The following is a 12,897-nucleotide window of genomic DNA, read 5'->3' on the forward strand; positions in this document are numbered from 1 at the left end:
AAGAAAACCTTATGAAAATCTGAAGTGAGGTTGGACTAAATCAATCTAAATAAAAAAGCTATTATTTTCATTTTGAATCAAACTTGATCAAATAAATTTAGATTCTTGGATGATACACTTTCTAATTTAAGAGTGAATCCTCCAAACACCATCAAATTGAATTTGAATCCAACCTGATTTAAAATATTATTAGATCTATTTAAATAGTAATAGAAGAATTTAAATGGAGGAAAAGGTTATTTCTATTTTTATTGTTATTATTCTCTTACTACAAAATGAAAAGTATTTGAAATAAAAGATTTTTACTGGTTGATTTGAAGTTTCTCTTTAGTTTCAAAGAAAATTCTTTCAATAATAGAGGATCAAAAATTGTTTTTCTCGGATTTTTATTATTATTATTATTTAGCAAATGAATTGACTACTCGTATTCTTTCCATCCAAAAAGTTATATTAGAAATGACTACGCGTAATACACTTTGTGCAAAGTCATGGTGTTCCAGTCCCCAGCTCGGCCTTGGTTTCGCCTCTCATCAATTGTACGTCCTGCTCCTCCTGCTCCTCCTGCTCCTCCTGTTAGGACTACCTTGCATATATCTTTGTCCCGGCCTCAGTTGCCAAAGGAAAATGAATCCTGGGAAAAATCGCCACCAAACGTTGAACGGGTACATGGCCTTGAAACTCTTTGCTCTTTATTATTCTAATTTTCTTTGTTTCATAATGAAAATAATTCTCATATGTGATCTTCAGGTAAATGGGATTGAAACTAGAGACTAGCTAAAATATGTAGTTTTTTAAATGATTATATCCATATTTCTATTTTAATGATTAAAAGAATAATCAAAATGACTTTTTGATGTAGGTTTGGTTAAGAATAATTTGGACAATCTACTGAAACGGGCACTTATAAACAGCGTATTGCATTTTGTTTTTTGTCAAGAAATTCTATTAAAAACTTCTTAAATTTTTAGGAATGAAAAGGGGTCTAAATATATGTTCTAAATCCAGCATATCAGATCATTTAGGTGCACTAAAGCACAGAAGGGTTCATTTTTGACAGATATTGAGTTCGAAGTTGAATTCTATAGGAGTCATTTTATACCCTAATGGACAATTTGTCTTGTGCTTGTGGAATAACTGTAGGCGAGCCCGGAGGACAGTAGTACAAACGCTAAAACCAAAGAAAGAGATCAACAGAACACTAAAAAAGAAGAGGACATTGCTACTGCTAAACCTGTAGAACTCGTTAATACAGTTAAGAAAGAACAAGTGAAGATGGTCCTAACTGAGGAGCAGATAAAGGCAATTTTCAAGAAATTTGAGGCCAAGGGAGAAAAACTCCTGCGCAAGAAAGACCTGAAAAAAGCCTTCTATCATTTCGGCTTTTTCTTCCCTCAATATGGGCCCATCGATATCTTGGATGCTAATAAAGATGGATTCGTCAAGTTGAAGGACCTGGATGCTCTCGTAGGTTATGCTGTTAAACATGGATATACGGTTAAATGAGATAAAATTGTATGTCCACTGCAGCTTATTTAAATGTCCAAAATTATACTGTAGGACTACTATTTCTGGTGAAAATAGTAAACTTAAATATTTACTTTAAGAGTCATTAGTTGTTGAAGAGTACCCAAAGAGTTTATGGCTGTGTTAAAAATCTAAATATATGAAAAATTAAATTATTAAGTGTCACGAATATAAATAATTAAGTTTGTAAGTGTACACTCATATAGATGCTATTATAAATAGCTTATAATGTTAATCGTTTGGTAGAGGTGAGAAGCTATTTCTTGTAAGAGATAGAGTGTGTCTTGTGTGCTTAGATTGTAGAAATATATATTTGTAATATATCTCATTCTTTTTAATAATTTTTTCTTGTGCTGTATTTACTGTGTTTATCTCCTTTCTCTTTTGACCAAAGTCGTCCAACAATTTTCCCTGTTATGATCACTGGTTGCGGATCCAAACCTTCTTAAACTCTATGACCTCTGATAACCTAAGAAAGAAGCAATATTATGAACTAACTTTAACGAATGAAACAAGGCCTTTTCTACAGTGATTCTATTCCTGATGTGAAGACTGCTACTACTACCAGGGCCTCATTTATGTTTTCTGATATCTGACACTCCTATCATAGATGGAAGAACTACTATTATTCCATTAAGCATGTTTCAGTTGTTGTATACAGCCCATTACATACATTCCCGATGACATTGTACTAAAGAGAAGGTTCGACTGGACTGCCTTGGCTAAGCAACTCTAACTCTCCTCATCCCATAGCTCAACCTCAAATTCTTCATCCATAGAAACCCATCTAAAAGGTAGTTGTGCTCTGGCTTAGCTCAGGCAAGCACTTCACATGAATAGCAAAATCACAATCTTCACACTGATAAAACAATTGGCCCAAGTCTCCTTCCCTGTCGCAAATATCACAATAATACTCACCAGAATCATCTTGAGAAGTAAGGGACAAACGGTGTTGGTCGTTTTGTAGCTGGATAGTGCCTGGTAAAAAGCATTTGACATGAACATCAAAATTGCAGTCAAAACATTTATAGCTAACTGAGTTACCAAGTTTACCACAGGCACAACACAGGTACTGATAATTATACTTCAGTGGCATAATTACGAAATTAAGCAGGTGCTGGTGTTGACTATGATAAAGAACTGTTGGCAAGAACCCATGGTTGAGGTGAGTCTGGAGAAGGCAATCACAACAATCGTACGAGAATTCTTCACAATTACTACATTTATGCTTCTCTTTGAAATCATAATGAGGTTTCATTGATTTCAAGAAAGGAGGGCGATTTTGTGAAAGAACCTTTACATTTGCGGCAGACTCTGCACAGGATTTATGAAGAATGAACTCATCACACACTACACATTGATAGCAGGAGCTAGAAATAACTTCTTTGCAACTCTTACACACGAGTTTATCCTTTCGGGGTTTCTCGAATAAGGTTAAAGAATGCACGTGGTCGTTTGTTGGTTGTTTCATTTTCCGATAGCTCTCATTCTCTTCTACGACAACGTCATCCTGCAATGATGGTTTGAATGACGTAGTACTTGCTAAATTGTCTTTAGGTACCTGATAATTTTCCGTGTCAGAAAGCTTGCTGGATATATCAGAGACGACTTTGTTTGCGTCGAATGAATCCATGTCCACATAAAGCTTCAGGACATCTTGAATATCATAATCATCATACTGTTGATCGCCAGTTTTGCGGTCGATGATGATCAGACGGGCGCCAAAAGATCTTGCCAGCTCATCTAATCTGACGATGCGCGCAGGGGAAGAGAGCAGTGTTTTCATGATAACTTTGATCTTCAAGCTGAGTTGGGTTGACACTAATTGACAGATAGCTTCGAAAGGTAAATTTTGTGCTAGTTCATCAGGGAAATTGGTGGCTCTGGAGTTTGAGGTTGTTAGAGAGACTTCTCTAAGGGCTTGGGAGATATCATTTTCATCAATGAGAGGGCATTTTATGAACATGGCTAGTTCATGGGCTATTTTGCTGTTACTACTGGACCCTGAACCATTTTCTATTGCTATGATCAGTGGCAATTGCAATTCTTCTACTTTTTGCACTTCATCATTCTGTGGTTCCATTTTCACTATCAAATGCCTCACCACTAGGAAAGAAGATTATCCACCTGAACGAGATAAAAAACTATTTCTGCTAAAATTCCAACCTTGGTACCAAGAAGGAAGAATATCCTAGTAGTGTATGGGAGGGTAAGCATCATTATATCATCTGGTGATCAAAGGAATCGTCTTTGCTTTACTCCTAAAAAAGAAAAAGATGAAAAGAACATAAAACCCTAAACCCTAGGAATATTGATTTGTTATAGATTGAATCTTTAAGAAATTAAACAAAGTCATGATAAAGATAGTTACTTGATACAATTAAAGCACAGTTCTCTCCATTTAGGTTGGGGTATTATAAACTTACTGGAAGAAGTAAAGGAACCAGAAATTTAAATTATATTATAGGGAATATCGATCAGTTTTAGGTTTTCCAATTCTAGTTATTTCGTGATTTTGGGACCAATATGTAAAGCCGTAAGCCCTAAATTAGATATGAAGAGAAGTTATTTTCTTTCTTTTTTATTCAATCTCTTCTACTGCTTGTTGTGATAAAAATACATTTATATACTAGAGATATACTTTCTGTTAGCTACAAATACTATAACAAACAAACTACTTCTTAACCTATTCAAACTCATATCTTATTCAAACCTCTATCTACACATATCTCTAACTACTACTTGACCAAATCTAATCTTACATTCCTACACTCCCTCTCAAGTTGGAGCACAAGATTCAGACATGCCCAACTTGCCTATATGATTGCGAAATACTTTACCAGTGACTGCCTTAGTTAGGACATCAGCAAGCTGGTTTTCCAATTTTAGAAACAATAGGTTTATCATTTGTTGATCAACTTTCTCTTTGATGAAGTGCCTGTCAATGTCCACATGTTTAGTACGACCATGCTTAACCAGATTATGCGCAATATCGATGGCTGCTCTACTGTCACAGAACAGGTCCATTGGTCTCTTCCATTCGATCTTCAAATCATCCAAAACACGTGAAATCCAAATCAGCTCATATATTTCGTTCGCTACACCACGAAATTCAGCTTCAGTGCTTGACCTTGACACTACCTTTTGTTTCTTACTTCTCCAGGTTACCAGGTTTCCTTCGACAAATGTAAGATATGCTGAGGTGGATCTTCGTGTAGTTTGATCCCCAGCCCAATCAGAGTCAGTGTATCCTATCACATCCGAGCAATTGTTCTTGGAGAAGTATAACCCCTTTCCAGGAGATCCCTTTAGATATCGTAGAATTCAAAAAATAGCTTCCATGTGTGCAATACTTGGTTGATGCATAAATTGGCTCACCACACTAACCGCATAGGCAATATCGGGTCTTGTGTGTGACAAACAAATCAGTCTTCCAACCAGTCTTTGATATCTTCCTTTATCAGTAGCTACTTGGTCAGGATAAATTCCAAGTTTGTGGTTGAACTCCATTAGTGTTTCTGCTGGTTTGCACACAAGCATTCCTGTTTCTGTCAACAGGTCGATCACATACTTTCTTTGAGAAAGAGACACACCTTCTCTTGTTCGCATCAATTCTATGCCCAAAAAATACTTTAGAGATCCAAGGTCTTTCATAACAAACTCAGTAGACAGCTTTTCTTGAAGTAGCTTGATTTCTTCATCATCATCTCCAGTGACAACCATGTCATCTACGTACACAATTAGAATAGCAATTTTACCATTCTTGTGTTTAATGAACAAAGTATGATCATCATTACTTTGTTTGTACCCAAATGCCTTCATAGAAACTGTGAGCCTTCCAAACTAAGCCCTCGGAGACTGTTTAAGTCCATACAGTGCCTTCTTCAGCTTACAAACCCCATTCTTACTCGTCATTTCAAGATCAACTCCTGGTGGAACATCCATGTAAACTTCTTCTTCCAGATCGCCGTTAAGAAATGCATTCTTGACATCAAATTGTTTCAGACACCAGCCCCTATTCACTGCTAAAGAAATCAGAATTCGAATTGTATCTAGCTTTGCCATCGGTGCAAATGTTTCTTGATAATTTACACTGTATCTCTGAGAATAACCTTTCGCTACCAATCTCGCTTTATATCTATCAATACTCCCATCCATTTTAAACTTGACGGTGAACACCCATTTGCATCCAACTGTTCGTCTATCATCGGGTAACGAAACCAGTTCCCAAGTATTATTCTTTTGTAAGGCTTTCAACTCCTCATTCATTGCTACTTTCCACCTAGGATCTTTCAAAGCTTCATGTACATCACTCAGAACAGAGATGCTGGATAACTGATTAATAACAAGTGCACATGGTTCTGTTAAAGACTTAGTTGAAAAGGAAACATAGTTACTGATGGGATATTTTACATTAGAATTCAAATCAGGTTCATATTGTCTCCTACTAATACCCTTATTTGATCATTGAGATTGTCTTACAACAGGATTAGTAGGAACATTTTCAATAGATAAAGGAACAAGTACCTGATTATTGATTTCAGATTGGATAGACTGCCCCGGAGCTTCAGTATATGGTGTTATAGAAGCCTGTCCAAGCTCACCCGAATCATTGCCTATACCAATCGGATCATTTGCTACAAACCTTAATTCTTCATCAATTACATCAGGTAAATAATCATCCCCTACACTACGATTAAACTGCTTGGAAAGAGTCATATCCTCTACGCCTTTCTCCCCCTTACAAGAAGAATCAAGATCTGAATTAAGGTAATATGGTTCAGTTTTTTTGAAAGACACATCCATACTCGCCACTAATTTCTTCTCACTAGGATCATAGCACCTATATCCTTTCTGAGAGTCAGCATACCCTACAAAAACACATTTCTTTGCACATGGATCAAGCTTAGTACGTAACACTTTAGGGACATGGACAAATACAACACAACCAAACATACGCGGCTCTAGATTAGGCAAATGATGAGTCTGACATACAGAGTTCAGTTTCTGTAGTGGAGTCTAGAACCCTAAAACACATGAGGGCGTCCTGTTCATTAAATACACAGCTGACTTGACTGCTTCTCCCCAATAAAATCTCGGCATATTCATTCCAAACAACGAAGCGCGAACAATCTCCATAATTTGTCGATTTCTCCTCTCAGCCAAGCCATTTTGTTGAGAAGTGTACGTGCATGATGTTTGATGTCTAATGCCATGCTGAGTCAAAAATTTCCCAAGGTTCGTATCCAAAAATCAAGTGCATTGTCCGTTTACCACACAAGAATTTGCCTTTGATACTGCGTTGTCACCATTCGATAGAAATCATAAAAAGCTGTACAAACATTACTTTTGTTACGTAGTAAAGCAATCCAAGTCATACGTGTACATTCATCGATAAAAGTAATAAAAAAATTTGCATTCGAGAGAGTAGGAACCCTAGAGGGTCCCCAAACATCAGAGTGAAGAACAAAAAATGGTTCATTACTCTTATTCATACTAGGAACATAAGGGACACGATGACTCTTAGCAAGCTCACAAATATCACAGCGAAATTCAGATACATCCACATTCAAAAACAACTCAGGTTTTAACTTCCTAAGATAAGTAAAAGATAAATGGCCAAGTCTACAATGCCATAACCAAATATCCTCTCGCTTCTTAGATTCATTATTCATTAAACATATTTGCCCTACACGCTGTCCTTCAGTTTCATCTAACTCCAAATAATATAGCTTGCCTCGTCTAACACCATAACCAAGCGTCCTTCGAGTCAGAATATCCTGAAATATACAAGAAGAAGATGAGAAGGTTACGGTACAATTCAAGGAGGAGGTTATTTGGCTGACAAATAATAGATTACATTTTAAGGAAGGAACAACAAGGGCAGAATCAAGAGTAAGATTTTCAGACAACCGAATAGAACGTTCACCAATAACTTGGCATTCACTGCCATTAGCTGTGGAAACAAAACTTTGAGACGGAGGGTGAAGTGATTGAATTTTATTGGAATTTCCAACCATGTGATCAGACACACCTGTGTCTATTATCCAAGCATTATTCCGAGGGAAAATTGATAGAGCTGTACCTTTACTACCTCCTAAATGAGCTACGTGGGCAGTAGGAACATTAGGTGCAAAGTCTGAGCTTGAGGTATCAAGTGTTTCGGAACTCATTTTTAGATGAGAAATACGTAATCTGACTTAGGAATTTTTCCAGGTGGCTCTGATACCATGTAAAGCCGTAAACCCTAAATCAGATATGAAGAGAAGTTATTTTCTTTCTTTTTTATTCAAACTCTTCTACTGCTTGTTGTGATACAAATACATTTATATACTAGAGATATACTTTCTGTTAGCTACAAATACTATAACAAACTAACTACTTCTTAACCTATTCAAACTCATATCTTATTCAAAGTCGTATCTACACATATCTCTAACTACTACTTAACCAAATCTAATCTTACATACCTACACATATCTCTAACTACTACTTAACCAAATCTAATCTTACATACCTACACAATATAAAAGTGATGTTATTAATATAGTAGAAGAGTTGGATGCATTATGATTTTCATAAACTTTGAAAATATTTTGGCTGTTTATGAATGGAAATTAATTCTTTTGCTCATTAAAAAAAAAAAAACAATTCGCACCTGCACTTCTAAAATAATAAATTTGAGCAGTTTCCAAATCCAAAGTTAAATTTCTGTCCATCCTTTCAAACTATAAATTCTAAGCTGTTCATAAAAGGAAAAAGAAAACTGTTTTACTCAAAATGGAACTAATATATATTCACGACAATTGATCTTGCTTGCACATACATAAAAGAATTTCTTTTTGTAAAGAAAATCCATGGCAGCTGGAGATACTAATTTCCTCACAGAAAATATAAAGGCCGAAGTTCCAAACTTGGAAACAAGAAGAAAGTACATATATACCTTAAACTTGACAAAGGTTAAGCATCTTGTACCGCATAAGAATCCAGAGCAAACCCTTCTAGTTGCTTTATTCTGGAAGCAAAAGAAACAAAAGAACAGAAAATTTTTATACAGAGATCAAATGGCTGGTGAATAATAAGCAAAGTGCAAGATTGTACCTGATAAAAATTAAAAACCAGAAACCAAGGACTTGAATTGTTATTCGCAATTCTGACACTTTCTAAAAATAATCCCAATTACTCCCAAAATCATGGCATTGGCGGCAGCTGTATCCATTTTGATAAAAAATCTACTAACTATCCTCGATGATAAAGAACTAAACAGTCCAAGGTTGAAGAAAGAAGTTAGCAGTGCCAAGGCTAAGTTAGAACATGTCCGAACACTCTTAACAGAGGCAGAGGCAAAGCAAAACACTAAACAAACAGTCAGTGTTGATAAATTGGAGACTAGGCTTCTAAAACGTGTTTACTCCTCAGATGACATGATTGAGTCCTTCTGTATAAGAACAGAACTGCAGAGAAGGAAGTTTTTATGTAAAGTGCGTCCTTTCACCCAATTACTGTTGCTGCAGAGCCAATCTCTTACTCGAAATATGAAGGAATTTGTGCGAGAGATTGATGTTGCATGCACTGAATGTGAAGATCAGCGAGAAGGAACTCTGGAGAATAAATTTGCCACTCAATCAAGCTTTTCAAAAGTAGATGGTGGGGATCAAGATACCACTAAATCAAGCATTACAAAGGAAGAAGCTGAGCAAATTGCTTCAAATGAAGATCATGTGCATCCCGATGGAGAAAGCAGTCCAAATGAACAACCTGCAAAAGCATATCAAGCGGATATTCAGCCTGCTAGTCGTGTTGAGCCAAGCAGCGCAGAAGTTAGACGAAGTGTTTCAGATCAAAAACTAGCGCGAAGTCCTGAGCCAAACTCACAGCAAACTGCAGCTGAACTAAGCTCACAACAGCCCGCAGCTGACCCAAGCTCACAACAGCCTGCAGCTAAACCAACCGGTGCAGAAGCTGAAGCGACAATTTCTGATGAAAAAGACAACGTCCAATACGTGAAACCAAACATTCCAAGTGAACCTGGAGCAGAAATCAATGAAACAACCATATCAGAAGAAAAGAGACCGCAGCAGTTGCCATTAATTCCAGGCTTAGATGACGATTCAGACTTTATTGGCCGAAAGGTTCAAGCAGATGAGTTAACTGAAGTAATCCGTAACCACCACAAGTTGCGTTTTCTTATTTCAGTGGTGGGTGCTGCTGGCTCTGGGAAGACAACTTTTCTGAGGAACATTTATAACAAAGCAGATATTGTGCAGAACTTTCAATTACGTGCTTGGGTTAATGTTTCTGAAGAGTTTCCAGAGACAGTCATCCCCGATGATGTTGAGCACAAGAAAAAAAATCTCTTGATTGATATACTGAGACAAGTTGCAGCAATCAAAGAGGAGGAGAAGCTGCCTCTTGACAAACTGGAGGAGAAGGTTCGTGATTTTTTTATCCGCAAGAGGTTTCTAATAGTTTTGGATGATGTCAAGACTTCTGTTATGTGGGAAAGCGTCAAGCGCACCTTTCCAAACTCATTAAATGGCAGCAGGATGATTCTCATTACTCGTGATGACAAGATAGCAGCAGAGATGAATGATCAGGGGTTCCCTCCAGTTAAGTTGCTCAATTTAGACATTGATGAAAGTTGGGCTTTGTTTTTGAAGAAAGTAGGCCAAAAAGAAGAAGGAATAACTGATGAATCCTTGAAACAGTTAATTTTCGATAAATGCAAGGGTCTACCTCTTGCAATTGTTGTGCTAGGAGGTCTCTTATCCACTAAAGATCCAGGCAGTTGGTCAAAAATGGTTGACCGCTTAAGTTTTGGTGATGATCCTTCCAAAGCTATCTTGGCGTTAGCTTATCAAGATCTTGCATCTGAGTTAAAGCCTTGTCTTCTATATTTAGGCCTTTTTCCTAAAGATCATGAGATTTCTGTTCGGAGGTTGTTCCGGTTGTGGGCTGCTGAAGGATTCGCCACTCCAACAAAAGAAGGAGAAACCCCTGAATTTCTGGTTGAGAAATATTTACAGGATTTGATCCAAAGAAACATGATAGATGTTTCAAAGTGGAGATCAGATGAAAGCCCCAAAAGGTGTCGAGTTCCTGGTATTCTCTACGATAATGTCTTTCCAAGTGCTGCAGAGATTGGATTTTTTCATGTGCTTCGTAGCCTAAACTATGATCAACAGTGCAACATCAGGAGGGTTGCTGCATATCTTGATATCAGTAATCCTGTTCTGGATCGTTGGGTTTATAATTTACGGTCTTATATATCTTTCAACACCCGAAAAGGAGATACACCTGCAGATGAAATTGACAGGTTTATCAACAAGATTATAGTGAAAAGAGGCTTTGGATTGCTCACTGTACTTGACCTAGAAAATGTCTATAAACCAGTTTTAACTGAGACAATAGGAAAACTGATCCATCTAAGTTACCTAGGCTTGAGATGGACATTTCTTGATTCCATCCCAAATTCTGTAGGTGACTTGCCTAGCTTAGAAACTCTTGATGTGAAGCACACTAATGTCACTTCCTTGCCAATTTCCATCTGGAACTCAAAGAAGCTAAGGCATCTTTACATGAATGAGATTTATTTGGATGTGTCCCTCCAAAAGCCATTCGCTAGTCGATCTTTGGGCAGTCTTTTGACATTGTGGGGACTAATAATAGGGAAAAAGAGCCTTGGAGAAGATTGGTTCAACAGGCTGAAACGCCTGACGAAACTTGGACTCACATGCCATTTTGAATCACTTGGGCAGGTGACTAACTGGATTTCTAAGTCGACTCAACTTCGAGCCCTCAAGTTAAGGTCCATCGATGAATTTAGTCGACCTGCAGACCTGGAGTTAGGTACCATGAACCAGCACAAACTTCTTTCCGAATTGTATCTGCTTGGAAAGTTATCACAGGCAATTGATGACTATCTGCTTCCACAAAGTCTCAGGATGCTTACTTTATCAGTATCACAACTAAAGAATGATCCCATGCAGTACTTAGGACAGCTACCTCATCTGAAAGTTCTGAGACTTTTTGCTCGCTCTTACTTAGGGAGTGAGATGACTTGTCATGCCAAAGGGTTTCCGGAACTTCGAGTCTTGAAATTGTGGATGCTTGAGAAACTGGAGAAATGGACCGTTGAGGAAGGCTCCATGCCTTTGCTTAAGGAATTGGAGATTAGACGCTGTGAAGCACTGAAGGAAACTAGCGGTTTGCAAAACCTGACAACTCTGAAGGAACTGACCCTCACAAATATGCCCAACGACTTTGTAGCAAAGATTGAAAGCAGCATGGAGGGAATTTCAGGAAGGAAAGTGGCAGTTACTGTCAATAAATTCCATTTCGCTCCTGTGCCAGTGAGTTTTTTCATATCTTTTAATGTTAACTTGCCAGTTCTTCTTTCTTTTAGAAATGATTTTGCTTTTTGACGTTGTCTCAGAACTTCTTCTGTGACATTCTTTTGCTTTTATTTCATCAAAAGGAAAATGCATCACTTATTTGCAATTTTGTTTTTGGTTCTTATGCATCTTTAATGCAGAAGTAACAATTGAGGCAGCTGGATGCATCCCAAAATGGATAGAAAGACTGCTCTGATGAAAATTGGTTTACAGTTACGCGAAATGGTGTCATCAGTACTGAAATATAAAGCATGATTCTGCCACTTCCTATTGAGATGATTGCTGCTGCATCGTTTATTTATTTTATTTTTTAAATTCTCCTGCCTTCTGATTGTATTTTCCTGATTTCTATAATTTATGTTGTAATAGAAACATAATTGTATCGTAATAAAGTGTGTTTGAATTTTTAGAATTTCCCAAACTATTGAGCCCTCCAACTTATCTATTTAGTGATACTGAGTTCAATTCATAACCTCTATTATAAGTATCAAGGCACTTGTCACTCAAAGCAAAGTGCACAGCCAGCTAAGCTGTAATTCACCATTAAAAGTTTTCCCTACTCAAATACTGTGTCATTCTGATGCAGCTACTTTTTGTGATTGAAATTCTTAAATCATCGGTTCAAATAGAAAAGAAAAGAGGAATTTCAACTCAACCTTTTATATTATCTGTTCAATGAGTTCACTCATCTCTTAGTTTTTTTAATAAAGGCATCCCTTGGAATTCTTAGGGGTTCAATTTGTTGCCCGGTAAATGACAGGACAGGACCAAATGGGGCATGTTAATGTTGGCTCTTTTTTCCGGTGGAAATCGGATTAGTTTTTCCTGCAATAGAATAAATTATACAAAAAATTATAACTAAAAAATAAATTTAAAAATTAATTTTTACATAATTTTAGATATAATATATCACATGTAAAATTACCTGATAAATAAGCTATTAAATAAATAATAAGAATAAGGTTCTTTAAAAATTATG

General features: G+C 36.9%; 3 protein-coding genes across 3 annotated transcripts; 2 read left to right on the forward strand and 1 right to left on the reverse strand.

Annotated features, from left to right (window-relative positions):
- The first annotated feature begins 446 nt into the window (after positions 1-446).
- On the forward strand, positions 447-1,882 carry LOC8278886. Its single transcript, XM_002510187.4, has 2 exons — positions 447-662; positions 1,141-1,882. The coding sequence occupies exons 1-2, from the start codon at positions 489-491 to the stop codon at positions 1,501-1,503; spliced, it is 537 nt and encodes a 178-aa protein (XP_002510233.1). The 5' UTR covers positions 447-488; the 3' UTR covers positions 1,504-1,882.
- A 249-nt stretch (positions 1,883-2,131) lies between these two features.
- Positions 2,132-3,630, reverse strand: LOC8278885. The gene is made up of 2 exons (XM_025157367.2): positions 2,578-3,630; positions 2,132-2,502 (listed from the first exon to the last, which is right to left on the reverse strand). Exons 1-2 carry the CDS (start codon positions 3,605-3,607, stop codon positions 2,312-2,314), a joined length of 1,221 nt encoding a protein of 406 aa, XP_025013135.1. The 5' UTR covers positions 3,608-3,630; the 3' UTR covers positions 2,132-2,311.
- Positions 3,631-8,519: 4,889 nt separating this feature from the next.
- On the forward strand, positions 8,520-12,329 carry LOC8278884 (probable disease resistance protein RF9). The gene is made up of 2 exons (XM_025156775.2): positions 8,520-11,876; positions 12,059-12,329. The coding sequence occupies exons 1-2, from the start codon at positions 8,718-8,720 to the stop codon at positions 12,062-12,064; spliced, it is 3,165 nt and encodes a 1,054-aa protein (XP_025012543.2). The 5' UTR covers positions 8,520-8,717; the 3' UTR covers positions 12,065-12,329.
- The last annotated feature ends 568 nt before the right edge of the window (positions 12,330-12,897 follow it).

This window comes from Ricinus communis, chromosome 2 (assembly GCF_019578655.1).
Source record: "Ricinus communis isolate WT05 ecotype wild-type chromosome 2, ASM1957865v1, whole genome shotgun sequence".
NCBI classification, from domain to species: Eukaryota; Viridiplantae; Streptophyta; class Magnoliopsida; order Malpighiales; family Euphorbiaceae; genus Ricinus; species Ricinus communis.

Coding starts and splice junctions, on each gene's coding strand:
- LOC8278885 (XM_025157367.2), bottom strand. CDS start 3,607: ATGGAACCACAGAATGATGAAGTGCAAAAAGTAGAAGAATTGCAATTG. Junction 2,503..2,577: donor GTACCTGTGTTGTGCCTGTG/GTAAACTTGGTA, acceptor GCTTTTTACCAG/GCACTATCCAGCTACAAAAC.
- LOC8278886 (XM_002510187.4), top strand. CDS start 489: ATGGTGTTCCAGTCCCCAGCTCGGCCTTGGTTTCGCCTCTCATCAATT. Junction 663..1,140: donor CGCCACCAAACGTTGAACGG/GTACATGGCCTT, acceptor GAATAACTGTAG/GCGAGCCCGGAGGACAGTAG.
- LOC8278884 (XM_025156775.2), top strand. CDS start 8,718: ATGGCATTGGCGGCAGCTGTATCCATTTTGATAAAAAATCTACTAACT.